Below are 27,013 nucleotides of genomic sequence, written 5' to 3' on the forward strand. Positions count from 1 at the left end.
ACCTACAAGGACATCAGCTATGTTTAGAAATGAGAACATCACACTTGAAAGCCGTGATCTAAATTACAGACTCCTTTAAAAATGATATGTCTATAAAGAATAATCAGTTGGTGTTCATCTTTTCTGTCTATCATCACTTTAATTTTCCAGTTTGAATGAGCTTCACACAGAAAGTACACTGTGCTTTTTGGGGAAGAAATCCTACCCCAGTACACAAAAGTGAAATGACAATAAAACCTATTGTCATAGGCTTTTGCAAGCAACTGTGATTGCAACATAGATGGTTTACAATTATTTGTTCTGCTCATCATACCTGAGTGGCATCCATGGCTTGGGTCTTCCCAAATGTGAGATCTCTAAGCATGTAGACTATTTTGCTTCTGCAGAGAATCCTATAAGTCTTGGCTCTAGTATCCAAGATAAGACTAATGGCAAGGTATTGTAAACAACACATTCATCTTTTGGTTTTAGTTTGTACTTGCTACTGACTATGCTAATATTAAGGAGAAAACTGTATTGAGTTATTAGCTGCTTATTAAATTGACTGATTGTGATTCATTCTGTTCGTTCCTCTTCTGAAGAATGGCATTAGGTATGAAGAAAAAGAGCAAATTATTTTGCCACAGAGTTACTGATACTTGGCCAAACTATCCTCTATCCTTTAGAGATTCTTATGAACTTGAGTGTTACCATGGTTTCTGCTCTGGGTTTCTAAGATATTCAGATGCTACTTTTTAAAAATCATTTCAGTGATTATAGTTTGAAAGAACTTTCTGCTATAAATAAGGTCTTCAAAGGAGACTTTTGTCTTTGAGATTGGAAGAGATTAGAGAAAAGCTTAAGTAGCTTCCCTGCAGGGCAGATTTGGAGAAAAAGTTGAAGCATCTGTTTGTTCTCTGCCCTCTTTTTCCTAATATAAAAGATTTACTGAGGACAGAAGAAGTTTTTTTATGACTGTTCAAACAATTCACAGAAAGGGACATTTTTTTTTACTGCCTCTTGGTGTCTTCATGACTTCTAAAAAAACCATGAAATTGTTGTTGTCTGGTGGTCCAGAATGACATGAGTATTGGGAAAGGAAGGTTGGAGTAGCCGTGCTGTTTGGAAGTACCTACCAATACTTCTGTAATTCTTGAGAAGACTCCCTTCAGTGTTGCTGGGTTCCTTCTCTCTAAGTAATGGCCATAGATAATTTACAGGTAGATTTATCTATTTTATAAGGAAAATATTTGCTTCCTGTCTTCCTAGACTCCACTAACCAAGCTGACACAATCTTGCTTGCAGAATGTGGTAGTGCATATGTCTACAGACTAAATGACTGTATTACTTGAGAGCACATTTCCAGTGGGCTTGTTTCCTGTCTCTGTATTAAATCTGAAGTCCCTGAAAAACTTAGGTTGCAATCTGTCTGCATTTTCCCTGTTGTGCTTGTCTATCCTGCCGTCCCCTCTTTCCTCTGCTGGCACTATATCAATTATACCAGCGTTCTTGGAGAAGCTGCTTTAAGGGTCAGAGGTGAATTAGTGCTAACTTCATGGTATTTCATTTGGCAATTTATTCTTCCTTTTTCTTCTTTAGGGTTTAGCAAAGGATTAAAAGGAAGTCTGCCAGTAATTTGGCTTGAAAAATACTGTTGCACAATGAACCTATCCAGCCTGAGCATAAAATACCAGTAATTTGCATTTCCTTGTATCTTACAGTTCATTTTAAAGAATTCTCACAGTTATATTATTCAATTATTGTAACAGAGGAACTTCTTAATAGCATTACTCAAATGCAGTATTTTAATTAATTCAGCTGTCTTTTTTCATTTATTACTTATAGAGAGAGACCAATTAAATTGCAGTTATTTGTGAATTTTCCAGGTCTTGCTGAATTATATTATTATTATTTCTGAGATGCAGTAGCATTAGACTTCCACAATTTAGTTTATACATCTCAATCATAGGTAGCATTGTTTCCATGTCTTCCATATCGTTAATGCTGAGGATATTCTGTTATGTCAAAGTGTGGTAGAAAGTGATTTTCTGTGTTAGTGTGATGGTAAGCTAAGTAAGTCTTCCATATCTCATTGTTGCATTTTAAAATTGTGCTTTTTTATTATTCCATTATTGTCCCAAAGCACTCAGAAATCTTATAGCAAGAAATGAGGACAGGCTCTGAGTAACATGGTCTAGTGGAAGGTGTCCCTGCTTATGGCAGGAGGGGTGGAACTAGATGATCTCTAAGGTTCCTTCCAACCCAAACCATTCTACGATTCTATGAATTATTGCAATTATCATTAATTTTATTTGTGAATGGTGTCAGAATATCTTTATTATTGGTATCAGTAAGTGAAATTTCCATGCTTGTCTATAAATATGTAGAAGAGCAAATGCAGAAACAAAAGTAGAAAAAAGATACCAAAAAAAATAGAAGTAGTCCTTAAATATTTAAAATTCATACGTATGCCATTCATATTTCAAGTGAAGTAAGAAAAAAAGCACAAAAAATGAGAATTTTAACTTCTAATTTTTTTACTATGTGTAAGAAACTGCCAGGAGTTGTTTTTAAATCAGTGCTAGAAGTGTTCAGGGTTCAAAATACCACAAATGTTGAATCTGTTGATGCAGCCAGCACTTAGTTTTTCATTGTTCTTCATGCTTGTGGTTGTATTGAATACAGAATGAAGCATCATTTGAGTCTTCAAGAAAACACTGGAGAAAATATTATGCCATTAATGTACGATCAAACCTAATAGCGTCAATTTACTGTCATGACTGAGGTGACAAAGATGAAAAAAATAAAGCTAACTATCACTCTACAGAATACATCTTTCTTCCAGTTAGAGAAGTAGAAGCTATGTTTTGGTGGGTTTTGCACAGCAGAAGGCACAGATGGTATTGAATTTTAACAGCTGTCTTCCATTAAGAGTTACTGGTAGTGTGGATGAATGTAGTTAATGTCTAGACAGTGAGAAATCTTCATTTTTACCCGTGTCTTTGTCCTTACTATTGCTAACAACTAAAGTATTATGGAATTATAGAAAAACATTGAATGGTGAATCTGGGAGCCATTTAGTCAAACTCCTACTCAAGAAAGAGCTTACAGCAGGTTGCTTAGATCCTTGTCTATTTGAGTTTAAAATGTCTCCAAGCACTGCAGTTACCAAAATCCAAATCAGACTCCAGTCAGGTCCCTCAGTACCTTTGCTCCCATTGCAGCTAGTCCCATGGAGCTGTGTGTGTCTGGCTGGCTTAAGTGCTGCCCAGCTCCTTTCTCTACTGTGGGTAATGCTTCACTCCCACAGACTTTGTAAATAGACTCTTGGACTGGGGAGAGCCAAATTTGCCAACAAAACCCAAGACACAAAAAGACATTGAGTATCTTGGCCTTTCCCATGTTCTTTGTCACTAAGCTGTTCCCCGCCCCACTGAGCAGCAGACATGCGCTTCCTTATCTGTCCTTCGCTGCCAATGAGGGCTTTTTTCCTTGTCCTTAACATCCTTTGATTATTTCCACTCCAGCTGAGCTTGAGCTTTTGCTTTTGTAGTTTCACTGCTCTACACTTGAGCAATGCCTCTGTTCCCCCAAGTGACTTGTGCTTCCACCTTCTGGGTCATGTGGCTTAATAGGATTTTCAGGTGTCGTTTGCTAGACAACATTTTCCTTAGTCTGACTATTCATTTAAGTAGTCTGTGTTTGACTTTGGAACGTAGTTACACATTTTGTTGCATTTATATATAGGAACAATGAATCAATATTCTAGCTAATTCAGTTTTTCAGCCCTTTGTATGCGCTGGAAAGATGAAGGTACACTAGTGCTACATTTGGCTATGAACACATTTTGTATTAGTCTTGTGAAAATCCTTTCAGCCTCAGCAAACTTATTGCCAGGGTTGTGAAACCCAAGAGAAAGTAGTGAGAGTGCTGGTAGCAGAAGAGCCCTGAGAATGAAACTGCCTGGAGACAGCACTGGCTGGTCTAGCAGCTCACAGATGCCTAGAAGTGGGAGTCCTTTTCCCCATGGCATCTTGTATCCATGGCAAGCTCCTTCTGGTTATCTAAAGAATTTAAGTCAGAAAAAATGGAAGAATGCCTTCAAATGGGTGAGTGAGTTGAACTGAGTGATGAATGCTAGGACTGGTGCAGGAGAAAATGAAGAACCATGTGGCTTGAAGCAGGGGAAAACAAGAGGGAAGAAACTGTACTCAAATTCTGTGGTTTTGCTTCACCTACCCAATTTACTTCATCAGAAGTATAAATTCATTAAATATTTTGTTGGTTTATACCTAACAGCAACATCAAGCGCTTTCTAAGGTAAGTTTGCTTATCTTAGTGACAAAAAGTTAACATAGTTAAAAACACTAAGGTGGTGTCTACCACACACTAAAATTCCTATTACATTAAAAAAAGAATATTTTATAAGATAAATTACATTCTACTACCCTTGTCCAACAATGCTGTTCATTTTAGTTTATGCTATTGTGTGTTTTCTAAGCCATCTATGCTTTCCAGGGTAGCTGCTTCCAATGAGAAATGGAGATTTCCTATTTGGCCAGAATGGAATGATGCAGACATCAATGCAGAAAAATGGGATGCTGGAAAAACTGGAAAAGAAAAACCTGGAAAAGGTCAAATTTCAGTAAGTTTTGTGGCACATATTATTTTAATTTCATTTTTTGTGCTTGTATTTTATAGCGTATTTGTCACAACTTGAAAATGATGTGTTACTGATAAATACATTTATTTTCAACCATATATTTTCAATATGTTTCAATACTTCCCTACTAAACTGCAGTAATAAACTAGAAACAATTGTGCATTGTTTATTTACTGCTTTTAGAATGAACTGTTAACATATCTGTGTGCATTAATGTGGGTACAAAAAAATGTGGGTCTAAAAAAAATACAACCCTCAAATCTATTTCATAGCATAACTAAAACTGGGGATATGGGAACCGCTGAACTGTTGTAGTATGTCAGGGCACTGACACACTCCTGAGGGCACCGCAGTTTCTGTGGGTTCAAAAAGATATTTCTAGATTTTTTTTTCTTATCCTAAGGTTGACTATATTAAACTCCTTTGGGGCCAAAGTATTGTTTCGAGAGAAGGTATACATTCTGTACTGAAGACTGCCATTAACTTGTCAAATAAATAATTTTCCTTTGTGTCCTTCTCCTATTCCTTTACCACTTTTGGTGTCTTTGGGCTGCACTCAACATTTATCTAAGCACTAATTTCTCAGGTCTACCAGATATTATTATCAAACATAAACTTCAAATTAACTATATATGAAAACCTTTCTTCTATTTTAGCACAAGAGATGTTCTGAATTGTTTAACAGACTCCAGTTCTTCAGATGTAAGCCATGTGAAACATTGCTTCTTTTACATGTTTAAACGAATTATATGCCGGTCACAGCAGATGAATTTACAGATCTAAAGTATTTTGTAACATGACCTCTTTTCATCCAAGTAGGTAGCCAGAATTCAACCTCATATAGGTATTTCATTTGGAAACAAAATTAGTAATGTCACCCAGAACCTTTTAGTACACTTGGAGCATGAATAAAAACTGTCCTATTTTCTTGTGTGGCCAAAGAAATCAACCTGAAGTAATCTCTTCCTGGTAACACTGAAAGTCTTTTACCAACCAGCTGTACACAATGCCCTCTCTTAAAGCTGTGCACTGTGTTGCTGAGATTACGCATTTGACCTTGTCATTGTCTTTTGTGCTCATTTCATCCATGTCCTTCCTGTTGAACTTGTGGTTAAGGCTTCTGTCCTTAGAGTATGAGCCCCTGAGACTTGGCACTTGTCCCTTATAGCCACCTTAAATAAAAGATAAGTCAAAACTTGATTTTTTCAGCCTGGACCTATAATATTCTGCTTCAAAGCATTTTTTGCACAAGTAAGCTAAAGAAAGCTATCTTGCAGGTGTGGGTTTTTTTTTTTGGTTTTTTGGGTTTTTTTTACTTTGCATAGTGTCATGTCATTCCCATCTGCCTCCTTTCTCTGATTTATCTAGTGTTTAAGAGCTAAACTTTGCTGTTACACCATGAAGTCAGGGTTGGATGTCTCTGAAAGCAGAATATAAATACTGTTAATACAGTTTTGTAGGGTCCAGATGCCAAGGAATTCTTTAAGCTTTCAGGAAAAAAAAAAAAAAAAAAAAGTATTCCTAAAACATTCCTTCCTTCCCCTCCTCCCCAGCCTTTTTTTCCTTCAGGTACTGAAATAAGTTGTTGCAGATTATTATGTTGAAGGAACTTACACAATGAAAAACAAAAAACAAATCTGGGGAAAAGGTTATTTGGGGGGGTCTTTAGTTTGTGTTTGGTTTTTATGCTTTTGCAATGTACTTTGTTTTGTCTTCCTTTAATCATTAAGGACTCAGACTGTCATAGGTTTTTGTTCCTGGCAACTCCTTCTCTTGTCTGTAGAAGACAGAGTGCATCATAGACTGTGAAACCCTCACAAATATATAATATGCCTAAAAGCTGTTGAAAATCCAGGCACAAATAAAAGGCATTATCCATGTAACTGATTAGCTTCTCAGTCAGCACAATCTGTATCATAGAGGGATGTCCTCATCCCACACTGTGCCAGTAAGTAAACAGACGCCATATATCCCAACGCCTTCTGTGCACATGGAGGATAAGCATCACTTAAAAATGCAAGTTTGAAAACTCTATGAGCCTCTCTTTTTAATGGGCTAATTCATGCTGTATAAATATAGCTCTCTTTGGTTTCTATAGCAGTGCTAAATGCATGGAACATGAGTTTTTAGTTTCCTAATAATCACTTCAGATATTTACTTTCAGTCTTCAACTTAAAAGCTATAGAAATAAGTGAGTTAGAAAAAGTACATAGGAATAACTTGGTAGAAGAGTAACCGACTTAAAAATTTAAGCTTTTTTTGGAGATCTTTCTGAAAGGGGAAAAGAAAAAGAATCCTTTCATACAGACCTCTTAGAAAGTGGAGACCATATAAACTTCTCTGAATACTGGAGGTGGCTTTTGAGCTGCATCTCCACCTTGGGCTTTGGGCTCTTTTTGTTTATGTATGTACTATTAATTATTTTTTATGCTGTTTTGCTCCTTAAGTGAATTATCCTGTGAACAGTATATTATTTTAAATCTCATGGAAGATACAATACTGTAATTATTAAAGGTGGTCCATTTTTGTTCATGCATATTTTGTGTAGCCTGGATTTGATGATCCTGAAGGGAAAATAAGGTTGCCAGCATCCTTAAAAGTGCATTCATGGAAACGTCCACAAGAGTTTTTAACAAAAGAGGTAAGAAACAAGCAAGGTCATGATGAAAAAATGCTAATTGCCAAACTTTTGAGAAGTAGAGTGAGATTAGCAAAGGAAGTTAGTTCAACAGGTAAAAGCCACTTGACCATGCAGTCAGTCCTGTCCTGGACACCAGTGTACACTGGGCACAACTCGTGTGTGCTGCTCGCACGGCTGGGCCCTGGGGCTGCAAACCCTGAACTCACACAGGGTGAGCTTGCACAGCTGATGGTGATGGAGGAGCCTGCAGGCAGTTCCTGCTCCTTACTGACAAATACATCACCTGCATCTCCTTGATTTTATGTAACCACAGCAGCAAGTTATTCAACATCCTTTCATTTTACAGCAGAAATTGTGAGAAGAATTGTTTTCTTGTAAGAATATCCTTTCATAGCTCAAATTGTGTCATAGGTCAGCAAAACCAAAATGGATGGGATCTGCACAGAATGCTGCATAGATGAATCAGAGGCCTGCTTGATGCCACACAACACAGGTTTCTCAGTGTCTAAAAGGACATAAGATTACCTAGCTACTAATCCCATTCTTTACAGTTAGCTGTAATAATAGCATTCTCAATGATACGTTATGGAATCTGAGATTTAATTATTAATTAAATTTATTTATGGGATTAGACCACCATGGACCAGCACTTCCTGGTGCAAAACATCATGGTTGTGTATCCTCCCACATCTGCTTCACTTTTTGACACCTATGTTCACTTGGAAGACAACTGGACAGAGAGATGTCTTTCTGTTTTTATAGATGCCTTCTATTTCTCTATTCTCACTAAGAATTACTGTCATGGCAGAAAAATTTCTGTGTGCTCCACCCGAGCAGGTGTCTGAAGTATTCGTATTTGTCAAGAAACCATGAACTAACTTTACCAGAACTACTTTACTTTTTTTCACTTCAATTATCATATTTTTCTGGGCTACACAGAGTACATGTCTTTGACAGTACTTTTCTGCAAGGTAACCATAACATTTTTAAATTGTGCATAGCTGTTAATCAGTGTAATTTTAAAATTAATTGCTGAGAAAATAGCCTCCCATTTCAAAGGTTAGTGTTCTCCACTACTGTTACTAGTCTAAGGGTTTATGTGATTTACTTCAGATGAAATATTGAAATTTTAAAGCACTTGGACCACCTTTCCAACTTTTTCAGGAGTGTCAGTTTTCCTTTTGTCAGCTTGTCAGTTCCATTTTTTATTAACTAGACACTAAACAGATCTAAGTTTGATTTTTAATGGAGGGAGAGGTCAGAGGAGTAATGACAAGACCAAAAGATTGGATAGGAAACACTGCCAAAATGCATAAAGTTAGTGGAGGTATGTGAAAGATGAGGGCAAGAGAGCTGGCAGCCCAGAAAGCCATGGAAACATGTATCCATATTAAAAATAGCTTTAAAAATCTGTCTCTGGAGTAATATGAAGAAAGCATTTGTTTTCTTTAGGACCTCATTAAAACTTTGATGCTGCTTTTGGCCCAATATATTTTTAATCAACAAGCAATGACTACCAGAGATTTTATATAAAAATTAATGTAAATGTCAAGCAATTAAAGGCTATTAAGAATTATTTGTTACCTGATGTATTTTTAAGTATAAAAGAAAGCATAAACAAGCCTATTTAGTGTGGTAAGCAAAGAATCAAGCAACGAACACCAATATGTGATGAGAGGCACAGATACATTTAGTTCAATAAACTGCAATCCCAGTTTGTCATCACTAAACTGCTTACAAAAAGGAAATGGGCTGTACAAGAAGAAAATAGTCATGAACACAATGTAATGCAGACAAATATTTGATAAGGTCACTGTTCAGACAATACCATTATCTTACTGACCATGAGCAAATAAATCCCTGTGAGCCCTGGTGGGTGGCTAAGAGAATCTCAAAGTACGAGACAGTGTTATGATCATGATTTAAATGCAGAACTGCAAATATCTTAAGAAATTGAGGACATCTCAATTTACTTATGTGATTATTCAGTTTGATACTCTTTAAATCTTCTGGCAAAAATAATAATAATTTTTTTTTAAATCTGAACCTACATTTTAAGGAAGTTTTATAAAGAAATACCAAACCATGTACAAGATGATCACTTCCAATTTTCAAATGTGTAATGAAAGCTTGCCAGATGTCCAACATTTGCACGTTTGCTGCAGTTAAATGTAAATATTAGTTTAATTTTCTCCAGATAATTTAGTTATGGACCTAACTAATTTACTTTCTACTAGGTTCCTGTGGTAGTCCGAAATGAAACCTCATTTGACCTTGTTTCAGCAAATGAGCACATATTTTGTTGTGAGGTAGGTGGAAATACATTAATGTCCCTTTTAAAAGATTATTTCATTTTTATCTTTTTTTGACTTTTTGAATTTCACTCCAAATTCCTATGGAGAAGAAATATGTTGTGAGAAATTTATAAAGTGGAAAATGAACGAAGGGGTTAAAGTCGCAAGAAACGATCTAGATTATTATAATTAGTGTTTATCAGTTTTAGAATTTGAAAAATCAGTGATGGTAACAGGTTTTCCAGCTGGATAATATTGTCTAAAGAAAAGAGTAAATAAAAGCTTTGTTAGAAAGGATTTACATTTTTTATTCAAACTTTCTGGAAGTCCTAGTGGGCCTGGAAATGTCCCTGTGTCTGCAAATGTCTGTGATCCAGACAGTCCTTTCTGTCTCTCCAGAGTTGAATAAAGGTTTACTGAATTTCTGCAGATCATGGGAAAATGTAAACCAGATGGAACCAAGGCATCTGAGTGCCTTACTGAATGTAATATTACTTAATAATTTCTATTTCATTCAGTATGTCAATGCAAATTCAAAATTCAGCACCAGAAATATAAGGGAGGAAAACACCAGAAGACAGGTCATGTCAATTTTTAAGTAGGAAAAACCACTAATTGACTTTAGGACAAGTTTCTTAGAACGTCCATAGAACCATTTATTAATTTTAGGGCAAGTTTCTTGTAGTAAAAACTTTTTTTCATTCCAGTATATATAAATCCTTGTAACAGTTTGGTAATACATGTGAAAGTATGGCATATATCATAAATCTGCATATTATAAAAACACATGCATAACACATGATTATTTAAAACTCTGATTTTAAGAATTAAAGCTTTTTAAGTGTTGAGGACTCCTCATGTGTGGAGACACGAGGCTTGACTCCATTTTCTCAGAAGGCTGATTTATTATCTTATGATATATATTATATTAAAATACTACATTAAAACTATACTAAAAGAACAGAGAGAAAAGATCATCAGAAGGCTACAAAGAACAAGAATAGAATAGACTGGGTAACAAAATCTTGTGACTCTCAGAGTCCGATGCAGCTGCATCTGTGATTGGCCATCAATTAGAAACAACCAACATGCACCAATCACAGAGGCACCTGTTGCATTCCACAGCAGCAGACAGTTACTGTTTACATTTCTTTTCTGAGGCCCTCAGCTCCTCAGGAGGGATTTTTCATAAAATATCATGGTGACATTTAAGTACATTTACTAGTATAGGATTTTCTTTACTGAGTACAAATAATGACTATTCAAGGCAATATTGACTTTTAGCAGCTGGCTTTTAAAAAGCAATTAAGTGACAACTCACAAGTCCTGTAACATAATTTATTTTAAGATCATATTTATTTGTCTTTGTTAAATGATGAATAACTTTATTTATCCTGTGCCTTTACTTAGTTTCATGAAGCCTTGTGTTATTTAGATAGGTATTGTAATGATTTTAAGAGAAGCTGTAACAGCAAAATTAATTTTTCCATTAAGCCATAGCTATATTTTTATGTCACTTTCTTATGTACAACAGGATCTGGTTTATTCTTTCATCATTATAACTTGACTATTTTTTTCAAAATTTGTTACTTGAAATATTTTTTTTCTATTTTTCTCTTGTTTTAGCTGATGAGATGGATTGTAAGTGAAATCTATGCTGTCTGGAGGATATATAATGAAAATTCCTTAAATAGTGAAACACCCACAGTTGTTTGGAAACCTTGGGAACACATTTATGCCTTATGTAAATCTACCAAGGAACGTGTACCACTGTACAATAAGTTTGGGAAATATGTATTGAAACTTTATTGGATGGTGAGTAGTTTCCTCCAACAATATAAAAATGTGATGCAGCTAGCATGGCAAATTTTAATGGTTACTGGACATAAATTTTATTATTGAAAATACATAGATTTTTAGGAATAGAAAAACTGACAAATTGTTGATTTGAATGCTTGTTAATTAAAATGCCTCTTACAGGTTATGTGATTTTTGTACAACTTGTGGCCTGATAAAAGTATTATTACTTGCAAAGGCAATATTTTATTTTTGTAGTTTTGTAGGTTTGATGCAAATGCTTAGTAGAGTCAGTCGTGTAGCCCACACCTCTGGTGTATTAGGCTAAATTTTTGTTTTAATATTTAAGTAATTCACTTGGCTGACTTTACAGTGCTATTTGTCTCTAAGTGTATTTAAAGATAGTTAGATACTTCCAGTGTGAGGACTATTTTCTGAAGAGGTACTGGTAAAACTAAAACATCACAAGGATTTCTAAAGATACTAATTTCTTAACACATTGGGCAGTCAACAGGGAACACTTAATTGCATGTTGAACCTCATTTTAATAAAGAAATAGTAACATATAAAAGAACTGATGTCTAAAAGTTGTCTATGTTGTTGGAGTTATTTCAGTTACATTTGCCTTTTGAAAACAGAAAATGTCACAGCATGGTAAGACCTGTAACTAACCCTACTAAACTTCCAGTTGCCCAAAGTTGAAAATATTTTTGAGACAGTCATTTGGAAATAAAAACTTGAAAGTTACTTTTGCTGTAAGAGGAACACTTACCTGATTTACATACCTGTGCTTTCCTCACCCCTTATTACTGCCTTCACTTGTGGAATCACTTATATTCATATAGAAATGAGTTGCATGACTTTGAGAAGGCATAAATTGTGTTGTCCAAGTTCCTCAGCAGAGGACATTATTCTGGGTGTGAATTTAATGCTGCAGACATTATGATGTGGTAAAATACTACATTTTAAAGCATATCCAAGAGTTACCAGTGTGCTTAATTTTCTTTGTTGCTTTTGTCACTTTTTGTTACACTCTTTGTCTTTTTTTTTTTTTTTTTTGGGGGGGGGGGGCCTGTGTGTTTATTCAATTTTTTGGGGGGGGGGGCCCTGTGTGTTTATTCAATTTTTTTTTTTCCTCTGGGTATACAGCTGTATTTTACAGAAAGAAAAACAGGAAAAAAAGAGGGTCACCTGTTGAAAGAATAAACAAAATGTACAAACAAGGAAAGACAAATATCAGAAGAGACAGAGGAGAAAGATATTTTATAGGAGAAACTAGAAAATTAAATTAAAAAGAGGGCAAAAGATGGAAGAATAATGAACTGATTTCACTAATGCTCTTCACTGAGTCTTGAAGGAATAGTTGTGCGTGACATCAGACCTGTGGATAATAATTTTTTCACATAATTGACAATATATAAATTCTATCCCACATTCTACTTTCACTTTGCATTCCTGAGGTTTGTTGAATTTGTTCCTGTAGGTTTTTTTTTCTCACTTTTTTTCATCTGTAGACCTGTCCCACTTTTTTTTTTTTGTTTGTTTCTTTTCCTTTGCTTATCAACTTGTTCTGTTCTCCCTAGTAAACTTCAGCAATTATTGGAAGAGGAAATGAATATGTGATCATATCCCTGACTAGGTCCTTTTCAAACTAGGGAAGTTTAAATATTTTGTTTTGGTTGTCACAAAATGGTTCTTATCCTAAAAAAATATTAGCTTCTTTTATGCTTTTTGAGTATCTTTGACCTCTGGCCTAAATTTGTTTTCTCCTTAGACCTATAGAATTCATAGCATTAATCAGCTGTCATTTCAGCTTGAGTCCATAGGTTAGTTACAAGCAGAGAACACTAGTTTTGCATTCTCTGATAACACATGGTGAACACTTTAGTGATTTTGTCATTCTTCATTTTGTGAGTGAATTAACAGATGTACTCGCTATTGGCCCACCTATTTTCTATTGTATCTTTATCACTAGGACAGAGAGTTTTATTTGGAGAATGGTAGACAAGATTATTTTGTGCAATATTAGCTCAGTTTACTAATGGAGTATCTGGTATTGGAGATATCAGTATTTTGTCTTACCTGTTTGTTTCTTATCCTGGAAATACAGAATATATTTTTTTTTTTTTTATTTTTTTTTTTTTTTTTTGCGTTTGATAATTTTGTGTTGTTTAGTATAGCATTTTATAAAATACTATTGTAATGCTTAACAGGTGACTAACTGCAGTCAATATCCCCACGTAGTTTTTGGGAAGCAAGGGGGACTGCTTATATCACAGGTATTTTCCAGACATATCTAAAGAGACATTTAAAAAGCTGCTATCTTAGTTAAGCCTTTTTTTAATCATTAGTGCTACTCAGGCATCTGTCATGGCAACTGAAGAAACAGTACTGAATGCATGCACATGATGTACTGCACATATGAGATGAAATATATTTGGAAATAGCAGCAATTAGATTAATCTCTGGAACGAATAAGTCAGACCAGTAATAAAATGCTATGAATTTCATGTTTCCATGTTTCTCATAAATTATGTGAGAACTTTTTTTAAAGCCATCTGTGATGTAAATCAAGTTACAGTAAAATTGGGTTCTTGGGAAAGCATTTAAACTTCTTACATATTCTTCACTTGCCAGCCCACAAACTATTTTTTTTTCTTTCTGCTTTCCTCCCCTTCCCCTGTCACAGGGGTGTTGGAGAAAAATCGTTGTGGATGACACTATGCCATTCAGTGAAGAGGAGAATTTGTTATTACCAGCTACAACCTGCCAAAATGAACTTTGGCCAATGTTGCTGTCCAAAGCTATAATTAAGTTGGCAAATACTAGGTATGTTTTGTCATCTCACTTTTGGTTTGTTTTGTGAAGTCACGTGGTAACAGCAAAAAGTTGATTTAGTATATGTAGGAAATATATTTTGCTAAATTTTTGTATTGACAGTTATACACTTCCAAAAGCTGACACTATAAATCAGTAAAACAAAATCCTCTATAGCTACAGAAGGCACAGGGTCTCATTTTTTAGCTGTGTTTGTAAATTTTTTCACAGAAAACTTACAAAGAAACTGGAGTACTCCCATTATTTCCTTAATTTGTTTGACATGATTCCTGAAAACTTTCACATGTGGCTTTCTGCCAAACAGAAGTACCTGTGAACTGTTAATGAAATTGTTATTGTGAGCCTTGACCAGTATTGACTCAAACAATATTGAAAGTAGAGTTTTGTGAGCCTCTTTTGATACTTTTACTACAGTTGTGCTGTTGTGTACAGTGATCTACTTCCCTAGAACTGACCGGAAAAGTAGAAGGTGGCCTATGATGTAGTAATTGACAGTAATGGCTACAGGTTCCTATGAAATGAGGAATGAACACCAAGAGTTTAAATGAATAAGTTTGAGAAATTAATTCAAAACACACATCTGGGAGTGAAGCTTCCCTGTTCTCATTATATCGTTATGTTTTATCATAGGGCAACCTATATCTGGGGAATAACATGCAGTGACTCCATGATTCAAAAGTTGAACAAATGCTTTATTAAGCTACACTATATTATACCATACTATACTAATACTCTATACTATACTGAAGAAAAACCCATGACCCTTTCCAACAGTCACAACACAGCTTTGACCTAATTGGTCAATCAATCAAAACAGCCATCACCAGAGTCCAATTAACAAATCACTTTTGGCAAACAATCTCCATAACACATTCCACATGTGCCAAACAACTGGAGCAGCAAATAGAGAGAAAAATTGTTTTCTCTTCTTTCTCTGAGCTTTCTCACTGCCTTCCCCAGCAAAAATCCTGGGGAAGTTGTGCTTGCTGCTCTCTGTGAAGAGAGTTGTGGCCACAGTGTTTGTCAGAAGAGTCATCTAAAGTATGTTGACACAGGCTAAGGAGTTGCCGAGAGATGCTTGTCAGGAAACTGTTTGCAGGAATGTGATCGGCATGTGCAGCCACGTGTGTCCCTTTTCAGGGCGGCCCAGCCGAGCCCGATGGCACCCGAGCTGCAGTGCTGAAAGTGCACACTCTCTGATCCTCGGTGACAGAGATCGTGTGCCTTAGAAGGCCTTGGCTAGCTCTGGCAGAAGAGATAAAAGGCGGACTCTGACTCCTGGAGGAACTGGGTTTATTGAGGGAAAGAGAGTTGGAGGAGCGAGCATGTACAGAAGGCAGAGACAAAGTTAAAAAGGCTGCAGCCACTTTTAAAGAGGGGTGGGTACACATGCACAAGGGTTAGCCATACAAGTGCTGGCATCTTTGGCCTTGGTCCTCCCGGAAACCTCTCCAGAGAGTAGCAGTGTCAGTTTGAAACAGTGAACTTTGCTAGAGTGGAAGTGAGCCAGCTTCTTCAGAATAACTGGGAGATGGAGAAGCTGCTTAGGAAATGGAAGTTGTAGATTCATAACCCTGTTTTAGCAGAAGGGATTTCAAACCCACATCTCCAACCCTGCAACTATGTGCAAGTATACATAGTATGCTTGCTAACAAAGGTGAAAAAAAAAAATGCCATTGTACCAGAGGGAGCACTAAAATAATGGACCTGATGTGAAGGCATGGACTTTGTGAAGGGGTAGTCAGCAGTGGTTTGGAAAGCTCCTAAAATAGCAAGTAATGACTTGTTTTTCATTAAACTAATCTGTGTATGATCTTATTCTTTATTACATGGTCTTATTACAGAAAGCAATGTAGACTACAGAGTTTCTTGTAGTTGGTAACATTATAATTGTAAAAAGTCTGCTTTTCTTATAGTATACATGAAAGTGGAACAAGAGAGATGGAGGAATTTACAGTTCTTCAAACACTGACTGGATGGATACCAGAAGTTATTCCTCTCCAGTAAGTTCTTTCATTAAACAATTTATGTGTCAGTTATTTAATATTTAATTCTACAAGGCATTATGAAAAATAAAGCTGAGCCCTAAAAGTCTTTCACCATCAATTTTGGAAAGTCAGTGGCTTATAGTTCAGGCACATGGGTAGTGTACCTTTGAAAAATGCAATTTTATTGTGTTTTTCTTTGTAAGTCATACAGTTTCTTGTAAAGGTATTTATCATGCTGATGCCTATTCTTTATAAAATTAATTTAACTAATATTAAACAGCATGAGGAAAACAAGGTTAGAGAAATCTGTTTCACTTAGTATGCAGTTATAAAATGTCTGCTGATAATAACAATTTTATATCTGAATATACCATAGAAAGTATATGTCATGAATTTGGAAGTAATCAGTGTCAGCTAGTATGGTATGTCCACCCTTTAAAGTGTAACAGTTGGCAGACTTCTAGTTTCGAGTAAAAATAGTGTTTGCTACCTACAATAACATTTTTCTTGTTTCCTATGTGTTTTATGTTAATTTTGTATTTTTAAAGAAAGACGTTCTGACTTTTCAGCTGGATACTCTTTTTACTAAATTAATTACCCAGATACTCATACTAAATATTTAGACTTTTTCTTGTGAGTTACACCTTTTTGCCTTTTGAGATATACATTCAAATGAATATCTAGATAATAAATATTTATGGTTTATATATAATTTACTTAGATATAATTGTTTATTTATAACCATATTTCTCCAATAAATAATTCCAGTCAAAGAATATTTTATTCTGTTTTTCAATAATTTTTATGTCCCAAGCTATGCTTGCAGTTTAGGCTTTTGATATATTTGTGTCCTACAGTAGTGTGCATGTAGTTCATGGACTTAAAAATCTAAGTAGCCTAAATTTTATTTCTTTCCATAGATAGTTTTACAACTTCAACAGCAAAAACAATATTCACTTACTACAAATACATTCTATAATGGAATATGAGAATGTGAATACTACAGAGTCTTTGGAATAGTAGTATAAGATGACTTTAGCTCATTTTACAATCACTTATTTTATTTAAAAAAAAATTTAATGCCGTAAGCTTGCATGAAATTCATTCATGACCCTGTTTGAGATTATTTCGGTAATCACTGAGTTTCTGTGGAAAATCAACATGACTGCATCTGTTACATCATATCAAAAACTTGTCAGTTTGGAAGTACCTTTGAGAAGCTTTTTAATATACAGAGCTAGAGTCACAATATTATATGGTGTAGTAGTAAAGTGGTCTGCAAGTTTCAAGTTTCTCTGCCACAACTTGTGTCTACTAAAAATCTTGAGAAAGGATGATTTATTTGCATGCATCTCTAACCACCATATCTTTTTTTATGGGTCTTTCCATAAGCTGTCTCGACAAATATTTCTGATACAGAAGGTGTTGTAGCTACTAAAATAACCCAGCAGCATTTTTTAGAGTTGGAGTATCAGTTGTGGTATACTGCTGTCTAAATAAAAATCACACTTTCTTATCTTATTGGAAATATCCCTACCATTGACATATACATTTGTGTTTTCTCTTAAAGGCCTGAATACTTGGATAAAGTTTGGGACTTTTTGAAAGAGACTGTGCCAGAATTCAAGTTGCCAGAGAAGGCAGCTCCAGAACTTGAGGTTGCTCAGGATGATACAAAAACTGAAGAGACCAGAGACTCAGAGTTAAGAAGTGAACTTTCATCTGTGAGTAAGATGCCAGATTCAACTGAGAGAGCAGCGACAGTCAATAACGATAGCAAAGGTCTGTAATTTTACATAGTCTAATCTTTGTAGGCCAAGTTTGAATAAGGCTAACATCATCTCTGCTTCAAATAAGTATATTTTGCATATCTTGCCACATACAACTCTGTGGGTTTGTTGTTTCACCGAACAAGTTGCAATGATGTATATTCAGATACTTTCATTTTAGCTATAGATCTCATGAGAAGCAGTAGTAGTCTTTTATTTTATAAAAATAGCTTCACTTTCTGGCAGAGATTTTTTCAGCTCCATGTCACAGTCCTTTCTGTAAAGTCTGGTTCCTTGCAGAGAGATACCAATCAGAGAGGTTACAGTTTCTCCAAAGGCAACACTGCTCTGACCGTCAATTAATTATACATTTCATAATAGGTGTTGTAAAGTGTCATTACCTACAGAGTTATGACAAATATGTTCTAACATCTACCTGCATTTTTATTTATTGCAGCTTTTATTTTATGCTGTTATATATAGGCAGTAATTTTCTTTAAGAGCTGCTAATCCTATTTACATTTAAATTTTAAAAATTTAGATTTATAAACTAGTTTGTTCCAGTATATTATTCTTCATTTTTTTAATTTGAGATTGAGTTTTCTTAGTTGCTTAGTTGTTGCTTAGTTGTTTTTAACTTGAAGGTTGGGTGCAATTTCATAACACTTCTCATGCCTTTGGAGAGTACAAATCACATGCTAAAATCTCTATTTCTTCCTAGATTTTTGGAAAAATCTCTGACTTCCTCACTTTGAATCCCAAATACTATGTCCCAATGTCTAAAGTGTTATAAAAGTCTGAGAAGTTTCCTGGCTGAGGTAGTAGTCTCTCTTCTTAGGAAATCCTGCTGTCATTTTGACTCAGCCATCAGTGTGGTAGATATTTCAGAGTTTGGAACAGACATGTCACTGGGAGCAGCACTGTTCATCCAACAGAGTGCTGTCATTTTTTCCCCCTGAAAACTAAGTAAATGTAATCCTGCCAAAGACTTAAAAATTCATTAGTAAATCAGAGAACCATTGTTTTGTGTATTGTGTCTGATACAGCTCTGTAATCTCCAACTCTGGGGTTAAAATCTTTGCTGAGATGTTCTGTTGGTGTTTGAGATTAATGACACAAAGCCATCCATGTCACCATGAGAGATAAGGACCTGGGGGTCCTGGTGGACAACAAGCTGTCCCTAAGTCAGCAGTGTGCCCTGGGGGTCAAGAAGGCCAATTATGTCCTCGGATACGTTAGGAAGAGCGTCGCCATAAGGTCAACGGAGCTGATCCTGCCCCTTTACTCAGTCTGCATCTGGAATGCTGTGTCCAATTCTGGGCTCTTCAGCACATTACAGACATGGAGCTCCTGAGTGAGTCCAGCAGAGAGGGCAATGAAGATGATTGGGAGACTGGAACAACTCTGACGAGGCAAGGCTGGGGAAGCTGGGCCTATTCAGCTTTGTGAAGAAACAGCTGAGAGGGGACCTCATCAATATGTATAGATATCTAAAAGATGGGTTCCAAGAAGACGAAACCAGGCTCTGTTCCATGATGCTGAACAATATGAAGAGAGGCAATGGGTGGAAACTGGTGCACAAGAAGCTCCACTTGAACATGAGGAAGAACTTCTTCACTGTGTGAGTGACCAAGCAGTGGAACACATTGCCCAGAGAGGTTGTAGATTTTCCCTCACTTGGAATGGCTTTAAACTGGAGATATTCAAGAACTGTCTGTATGCAATCCTGTGCCATGTGCCCTAGTATGACCCTGGTGGAGAAGAGAGGTTAGACCAGATGACCCACTGTGATCCTTTTCAACCTGAAGCATTCTGTGACTCTGTGAAGCTGTATTGTGCAGTTGACACAAAGGAAAGAAGGAGTACCATCCAAAAGGACTTGGACAAGCTTGAGAATTGGACCCATGAGAATCTAATGAGGTTCAGAAAGTCCAAGTGTAAGGTGCTGCACCTGGATTGAGACAATCTAAGGCACAAGTGCAGACTGGAAGATGAACTCATAGAGGAGAAGGACATGGGGGATCTGGTGGATAAGAGGCAGTACATGAGCAAACTGTGTGCTCACAGCCCAGAAAGGCAGTTGTATCCTAGGCTGCATCCAAAGCAGTGTGGCCAGCAGGATGAGGAAGGTGAGTCTCCCCCTCTGCTCTTGTGAGACCCCAACCTGGAGTGCAGCATCCAGCTCTGGGGTCCCAGCACAAGAAAGGCATGGACTTGTTGGACCGAGTCCAGAGGAGGGCCACTGAGATGATCAGAGGGCTGGAGAACCTTTCCTGTGAAGGCAGGCAGAGAGCTGGGATTGTTCAGCCTAGAGAAGAGAAGGCTTTGGGGAGAGAACATTAGAGCACCTTCCATTACTTAAAGGGGGCCTACCAGAGAGCTGGAGCGGGACTTTTTACAACGGCATGTAGTGACAGAACAAGAGTGAATAGCTTAAAACTTACAGAGAGCAGGTTTACAATGAGTATTAGAAAGAAATTCTTTCTGACAATAGTGAGCTCCTGATGCTGATTCCCCAAAGAAGTTCTGGTTTCTCAGTCTGTGGAAGAGGTCAAGGCTAGGACGGGACTTTGAGCAACCTGCTCTAATGGAAGGTGTCCCTGACCACAGCAGGGGGTTTGGAACTAGATGATCTTTAAAGTCCTTTCCAGCCCAAGCCATTCCATGAGTCTATGTTTTTGGGGTTTTTTTTTTTAATGCATTTAAAAAGTCTTTTCCTGTAGTCTAAGTTCTAAGACTTCAAAGAATGTTTAGTCTATGGGAGACTTTCTACTTCCATGTCCATTGGGAATCTATGCATTGTCTATGTGATTTTTTTTTTGGTTTTTTTTGTAATTACTGATGCATGAGAGCAAGGACATGGAGAAAATATTTGGCACAGTGCCAGAAATACAATGATTTCTTACATTGTAGTAAGGACATAAAAGTTGTGCAATAACTAAAAGGCGGGACCAAAGCCTTTCTGTCTCCTTCTCAGTAAATCTTATGTACATCTTAAGAACTACTTTTTATTTTTATTTATTTTAATTAAATTACATTCATTTTTTATTGTATCTCAACTCTTGACTTTAAAGAGTTTGTGGTTGATTGTTTTTAAAATTTATGTAAAATCTTATTAAAGCATTTGCACTGTATGACATTTGATGACTGACTGAAAGTTTTTATCTGAGAAAGAAAAATATTTAATCTTTATTTTGCTTAATAGAAAATGCAGAGCAGAAAATAGTAGGAAAGAAAAAAAAAGGAGAGAAAGAAAAGGACAAGGTAACACTTCAGTCTCCAGGCAAGTTGGCAAAAGCCCAAGGCCTTCAGGACTTAACTGAAAGTAAGTCCTATTGTTTTGAAGCTAAAATTACAGACAGGAGTTATATGTAAAGCAAAAGGCTTTGCTTTAATTTGGTTTTGAACTTAACTGTGGGAGGTTGTATTTACTTTTTTTTTTTTTTAAAGTGTAGTTATTTATAGCTCACATTACACTGAAGTCATTCTAAACTAATCTGCAACATAGATTAAAAATAGTATATTGCAGTACTTTGTTTTAGCGGCACACTGTCTTAGAGTTGTTCTGTGTTTAAAAACCAGCAATCCCTCCTCTTTTGTAATTTATTTGTTCAATATCCACTTTATACACAAAATTGCAATTGGAAAAAGCAGGAATGCTTCTTTGTCTAAGGGTAGGGGACCCGGCATGGGAGGAAGAAATATTTGTTAGAATTCACTCCATGATGTAAATCTATTTTTTTTTTTAATCTTTGTCCAGGAAATACATAGTGGTGAATTTGATTCCTGAGTTGATACAGACATAAGAGCATAAAAATTAAGTAAATTCTTTATTTGTGCATTTACATTTAATGCAAAAAACAAGCAAAAAACCTCAAGAAAATACATTTTAAACAAATCACAAATAAACACTAATCTGACAGCTAAACAGTCAACCAAGATATTTCAAATTTATTAGCATAAACTATAGAAGATTTTCACAAATGTACAATAAGCTTCTATGCTCTTGACTTTGCTTATGTTTGGGTGCATGTGGCATTTCCATGTGAATAGCAGCAAAAACCACTTATTAACTGGAATAATTTGCAGTTGCAAATCAGAATAAGTAGAACATCTTCCTAAGGGAAATAACTGCAAAGTAAGAATGAAATTTACTACATCAATGGCATTCCTGCTTCTTTATTTGAATCCTGATTAAAATTAGTGATTTAAATAATTTTAAACTACAGCAAACCAAGATTGTGGTTTGTCATCAGCAAATATATTTGTTTAAATTCCTAACTTACATACCACTGAATGAGTTAAACAGCAATAAATTTTAAAATATATTGCAGGAATGTAGTTTGCTTTAGCGTAGCAGGTGTGGAATAGGAAATGAGGTGTTTCATGTGAATATAAGTAAAGTACTCAAGCATGTGATGGAGAAAAGAAAGCAAAAGGGAAGCAAAAGGCTCCAACATATGCATTCTAGGAAGTGTGCGAAATGAGTGAAAGAGCATTTAAAAAAAGAGGCAGTGCTTCCATGTGAAAAGTGACATGATATTTAGATCTTTATCCTGCCGCTTAAAGCACAGTTAATGCTTTTTTTCTGAAAGCCAAATAGTGTCCTGTGAAGAGGTTATTTAGAAAGATTATTAATTCAGGTCTCAAGCACACTGATCAGAGTACTCTTTTATCCTAAGTTTGAACCAAAAAAGACTTTTGGAGAAGAGTAAGAGGTAGGTATCTCTATATTAACAGGGCAAATTTAAAATTATTAGACTGAAAGGAATAAAAAAGAAGTTGAAGTTTGAAATAATACTGAATTATGATGCATTTTTGTTGTGAGAGTGTAGCCAAAAGAGGGAAATCTTGCAGGCTTCATGAGACACATGGTCTGCAGAGTGGCCCAGAACAGTAAAACCATTGTTGTGCGTAAAATAACATCTGAAACTAGGTCTTGATTAAAAGTCAGACTCCAGAGGCAGTAGTTGTAAAAAGTTCCTGAATTGTTCTGCTGGAATTTTGTAACAGCGACTTTACTTAATGCAGTAATAGGTTTTTTTTGGTTTGTTTTTTTTTTCATTTTAAGTGACTTGAAAACTGTTTCATTCCCAGCATGATAAAAGTGCTTACTTCTCTGCTGCAAGATTTCACTCTACCTGTTGATTGTTGACTTCAAGGAAATTTTTCTTCTTTGTGATTAATATGGGCTGTTTCTAAAGAGATATTCAACTACTCCATATATTATTTCTATTTGACTTTTAAAATGGTAAAACCTTCTGTATTCATTGCATTGCATATTCATGACCTTGTTATTCATGACATGTTGAAGGACCAGTTACTTCTAAATACTTGGAAACTTATGTTACAGGCTTTTGATTTTGTGTGGGCTATAATGTTGTGGTGAATTGATGCTGTCTGGCAGCTAAGGCCACCACCCATCCACCTGGTTACTCTTCACAGTGGGATGGGTCAGGGAATGAGGACTGAGCCCTTTGCCTACCCTCAGTGTTCTTGCTGGGGTGGTGGAGTGAGAAACAGATTTATTGGTGTGTGAGTTTTGCTCAGCTGTCACTGACAAACTGGTGTGTTACCCCAGTGTTTTGGTCACATATCTAGAACAGCACCACAAGGGCTGCCCTGATGAAAGCTCCATCCCAGCAAGATCCAATACAAACATATGCAGTTCTGAACCGCTTGCATAGTCAGACCAATGCCTGCGGCACCACACAAACACAATATGAGTAGCAGGATCATGGAAGCATTGAACTTGTTTCTCTATGCATCCAGTTGTGTGAATCCAGCTGAATAACAAGCCCTTGATATAGTCAGTCTGAACTCTTCCTGAGACCAACTCACTTTGTCTTTGATAAAGGACTTATCTGACTGACTTTTGATCTGACTTTATCAGTCAGCCAGTCTTTGGGAAGTTTTAGCGGATAATTCATATGTTCCTCCTGACCCATTTTACTATACAAATCTGTACTTTTCCACTCAGCAGCTTTTTCTTCTGGTTACAAAGCTTTCATACTTAGGGTATCCCCGTGTTTTATGAGCAGTTTACACTGAAATGATATGATATGAGATGAGGTGCTGTGAGGTGAGGGTCCGAAGTGACGCAAGGTCCCCAGGCAGGTGCAAAGAAGAGCTGCTTTATTCATGCCTTTTTCATGCAGTCAGGCCTTTATCAGTTACATACTTTTAAATCATAGCAAACATAATGCAAGCAACCACCATACACCATGATGTGAACACGTGATGGTGACATACCTTGTTTTTCTGCCTCTAACTCAGCTGAGTCACTTTCCTGTAGTCCTTTTCTGCTTAGCCGAAGTAGCAGGCCTGAACCATTTTTTACAAGGCCTTCCCTTTGTAAAGTTTTACCTATATGCAGCAAGGTACTCTGTCACATTGTTCCTATCAAGAATCACTTCTTTGCTTGTATGTAGGTTTTCATACTACTGAGTTTCTTAATGATTTCTTAACTGCTAGAAAGGGAACACTATTCCATTTGAAAGGTCACTAGCTAGGAATTTGGGAGTTTGTTCTACAAATCAACCATGCATTTTGCTAATCTCATTATGCCTTCATGGAAATTCTTTAATTAAAGACAGTATTTTCTATGCCACAGAAGTGATGAGATTATTATATTTAGAAGTCTTTGAAATCAAACAAGTAGATCTGTAATCATCAGAGTCAATGAGAAAAATGTCACATAACTGTAACATTCTTATAATTTTTCTTCTACCTATTCAAGAGTTTTCATTTACAAGATTGATTAAAGCCTAATGTTTTATTTTTTCAAGTGCATATCATCATTCTAAAATATTTATGTCAATTCTGAAGAGCACACAGGTTATTTTTCTGTAAACTAAAAAATACCTTCCAATATGCGAAGCTAATCCCTGCCTATCACAACAGCAGAAGTTAACATCTGAGCTGCACACCTGATGGTCAGGATATTGAAAGCCAACTGATGTGTTTTCATTGAATGGTTTGGGCTGGAAGTGACCTTAAAGATCATCTGGTTCCAACCCTCTGCCATGGACAGGGGCATCTTCCACTAAGCCAGAGTTCTCACAGCCTCACCCATACAACCTGGCCTGGAACACATCCAGGGTTGGGGCATCCACAGCTTGTCTGGGCAACCTATTGTGGTGCTTCAACATCCTCACAGTAAAGAATTTTCTTTCTACATATAAGCCTGCCCTCTTTCAGAGGGGTCAGCTAAAAGAATTACCCCTTGTTCTATCACTCCATGGCCTGAAGAATCTCTCTTCAGCTTTCTTGCAAGCCACTCTTTAGATACTGGAAGGTACTCTAAGATCTCCTTGGAGCCTTCTCTAATCCAGGCTGAACAATAGAAACTTCTTCAACCCTTCTTCATAGGAGAGGTTCTCCAGCCTTCAGATCACTTGTGGTCCTCATCTGCCATCATTAGTCCTTGGAAAGTTATACTACAGCATCAGCTCTTGTTTGATAGATAAATATTTAAAAGAAACATTGAGAGTGAGAAAATTCTTAGCAAGTCATATGCAAAACATATGATAAACAAAAATGATTAACATGTATTAAAACCAGTAATTTTAATTCCTGGCCTTTCTTTGTAAGTGACTGGATATGTATTTTACATGGATCAATTAAAATCTTACTTTCCCTTCTCAAAGGGACTGAAGCATTTTTTTGAGTTGTTCAGTACTCATTCTCTGTAAGTGAATTTGCAAAGTTGCAAGTGCGAAACATAAGTAGCTACATGGATTCAGAAATTTTTAACAAAGCACTGCAGAATTCTTATATCCACACTGATGGATATAAATAATAGGCTTTGGTGAATCTGTTTTGTTGTACTGTGTTTTATAACATTTTTCATCTAATAATGCAATTTCATCAAAGCTATCAGTTTTAACTAGTTTCCCCAAATGCTGAATCCACACTAACCATCGTTACACTTGCTGCCAAATGATTTGCATGCATTGTCCTCATTTTTTGTACAGTGAAAAAAGATCAAATAATATGTAATTTTTAAAGCTACTGGCATAATGTACTAGTGTTGTAATAGTATTAATAAAGTGGATATGATGTGAATGGTTAATCATTTGCATGCTCTAATAATTTGTTAATTGCTATTTATTGTCTGCCCTGCAGACATTTTATTTCACAACCCATCTGGACTGAATATGACAGCTTTACATTCCACCTGGTATTTGATAAAATACTTTTATTTCAGAAATACTTCTCACATGCAATGAGATTGGTGTGCCTTGTGGCACACACTGTTCTGTAATGTGCAGGACATCATAGCTAATATAGCCGTGTTTGTAACAGATCAGATATATTAGCAAGGACTGAGATTAAAGTTAACTATAGCCTTGCTTTTGAATAAGTTGAAACCCATAACTAATACAAGAGCTATGGTTAACACGGGAATCACAAGCACGCAGTGAGAAAAAATTGGAAAGTAACTTTTACTTGCCTTTAGCTTATATTTAATTGGGTAATTGAATTCCTGGAAGAATATTTAGAGAATAAAATGTTGCATACCCTCTAAATAAATAGATTTTGGGTCTGATAAATCATATTCTCCAGACACTTGCCTATTTATATGCAGATAGCTTTGTTTTATTTCATTTCACAGAAAATACCTATTCTTAGTGTACCTTCCAGCTGAATATTTATTAAACATAGGAAGCAATTATCCGGTATTTGAGGTTAAACTGTAGGGAACAATGACAGACGCAGGTAATTTGACTGGAATGTTAGATGGGGATAGAATCATAGAATCATTTAGGTTTGAAAAGACCTCTAAGTTCATTGAATCCAGCTCTTAACCTGTACTGCCAAGCCCACCACTAAACCATGTTCCTCAGTGCCACATCTACATATCTTTTTAATACCTCCTGGAATGATGACTCAACCACTTCCTTGGACAGCCTGTTCAAATGATTAACAAATCTTTCAGTGAAGAAATTTTTCCTAAAAAACATTCTGCTGAAAAACAGCTGTCACAACCTGTGTACTGAAATCTTGTCTCCAAATTTTCTGAGATGGCTAAGGAAAAGTAG

The 27,013-nt window shown here is 36.1% G+C and overlaps 1 protein-coding gene across 1 annotated transcript in view; it reads left to right on the plus strand.

Moving 5' to 3' along the window:
* ADGB (androglobin) overlaps positions 1 to 27,013 on the plus strand; it is a 99,892-nt gene that overhangs the window by 8,714 nt on the left and 64,165 nt on the right. The window contains exons 3-9 of the mRNA XM_041423501.1: positions 4,481 to 4,624; positions 7,191 to 7,283; positions 9,521 to 9,592; positions 11,204 to 11,392; positions 14,064 to 14,203; positions 16,129 to 16,215; positions 17,771 to 17,982. Coding sequence (XP_041279435.1) covers positions 4,481 to 4,624; positions 7,191 to 7,283; positions 9,521 to 9,592; positions 11,204 to 11,392; positions 14,064 to 14,203; positions 16,129 to 16,215; positions 17,771 to 17,982 — 937 coding nt within the window. The remainder of the gene's footprint in view (positions 1 to 4,480; positions 4,625 to 7,190; positions 7,284 to 9,520; positions 9,593 to 11,203; positions 11,393 to 14,063; positions 14,204 to 16,128; positions 16,216 to 17,770; positions 17,983 to 27,013) is intronic.

The sequence above is a fragment of the Onychostruthus taczanowskii genome, unplaced genomic scaffold, assembly GCF_017590055.1.
Source record: "Onychostruthus taczanowskii isolate IOZ18803 unplaced genomic scaffold, ASM1759005v1 scaffold78, whole genome shotgun sequence".
In the NCBI taxonomy this organism is placed as follows: domain Eukaryota; kingdom Metazoa; phylum Chordata; class Aves; order Passeriformes; family Passeridae; genus Onychostruthus; species Onychostruthus taczanowskii.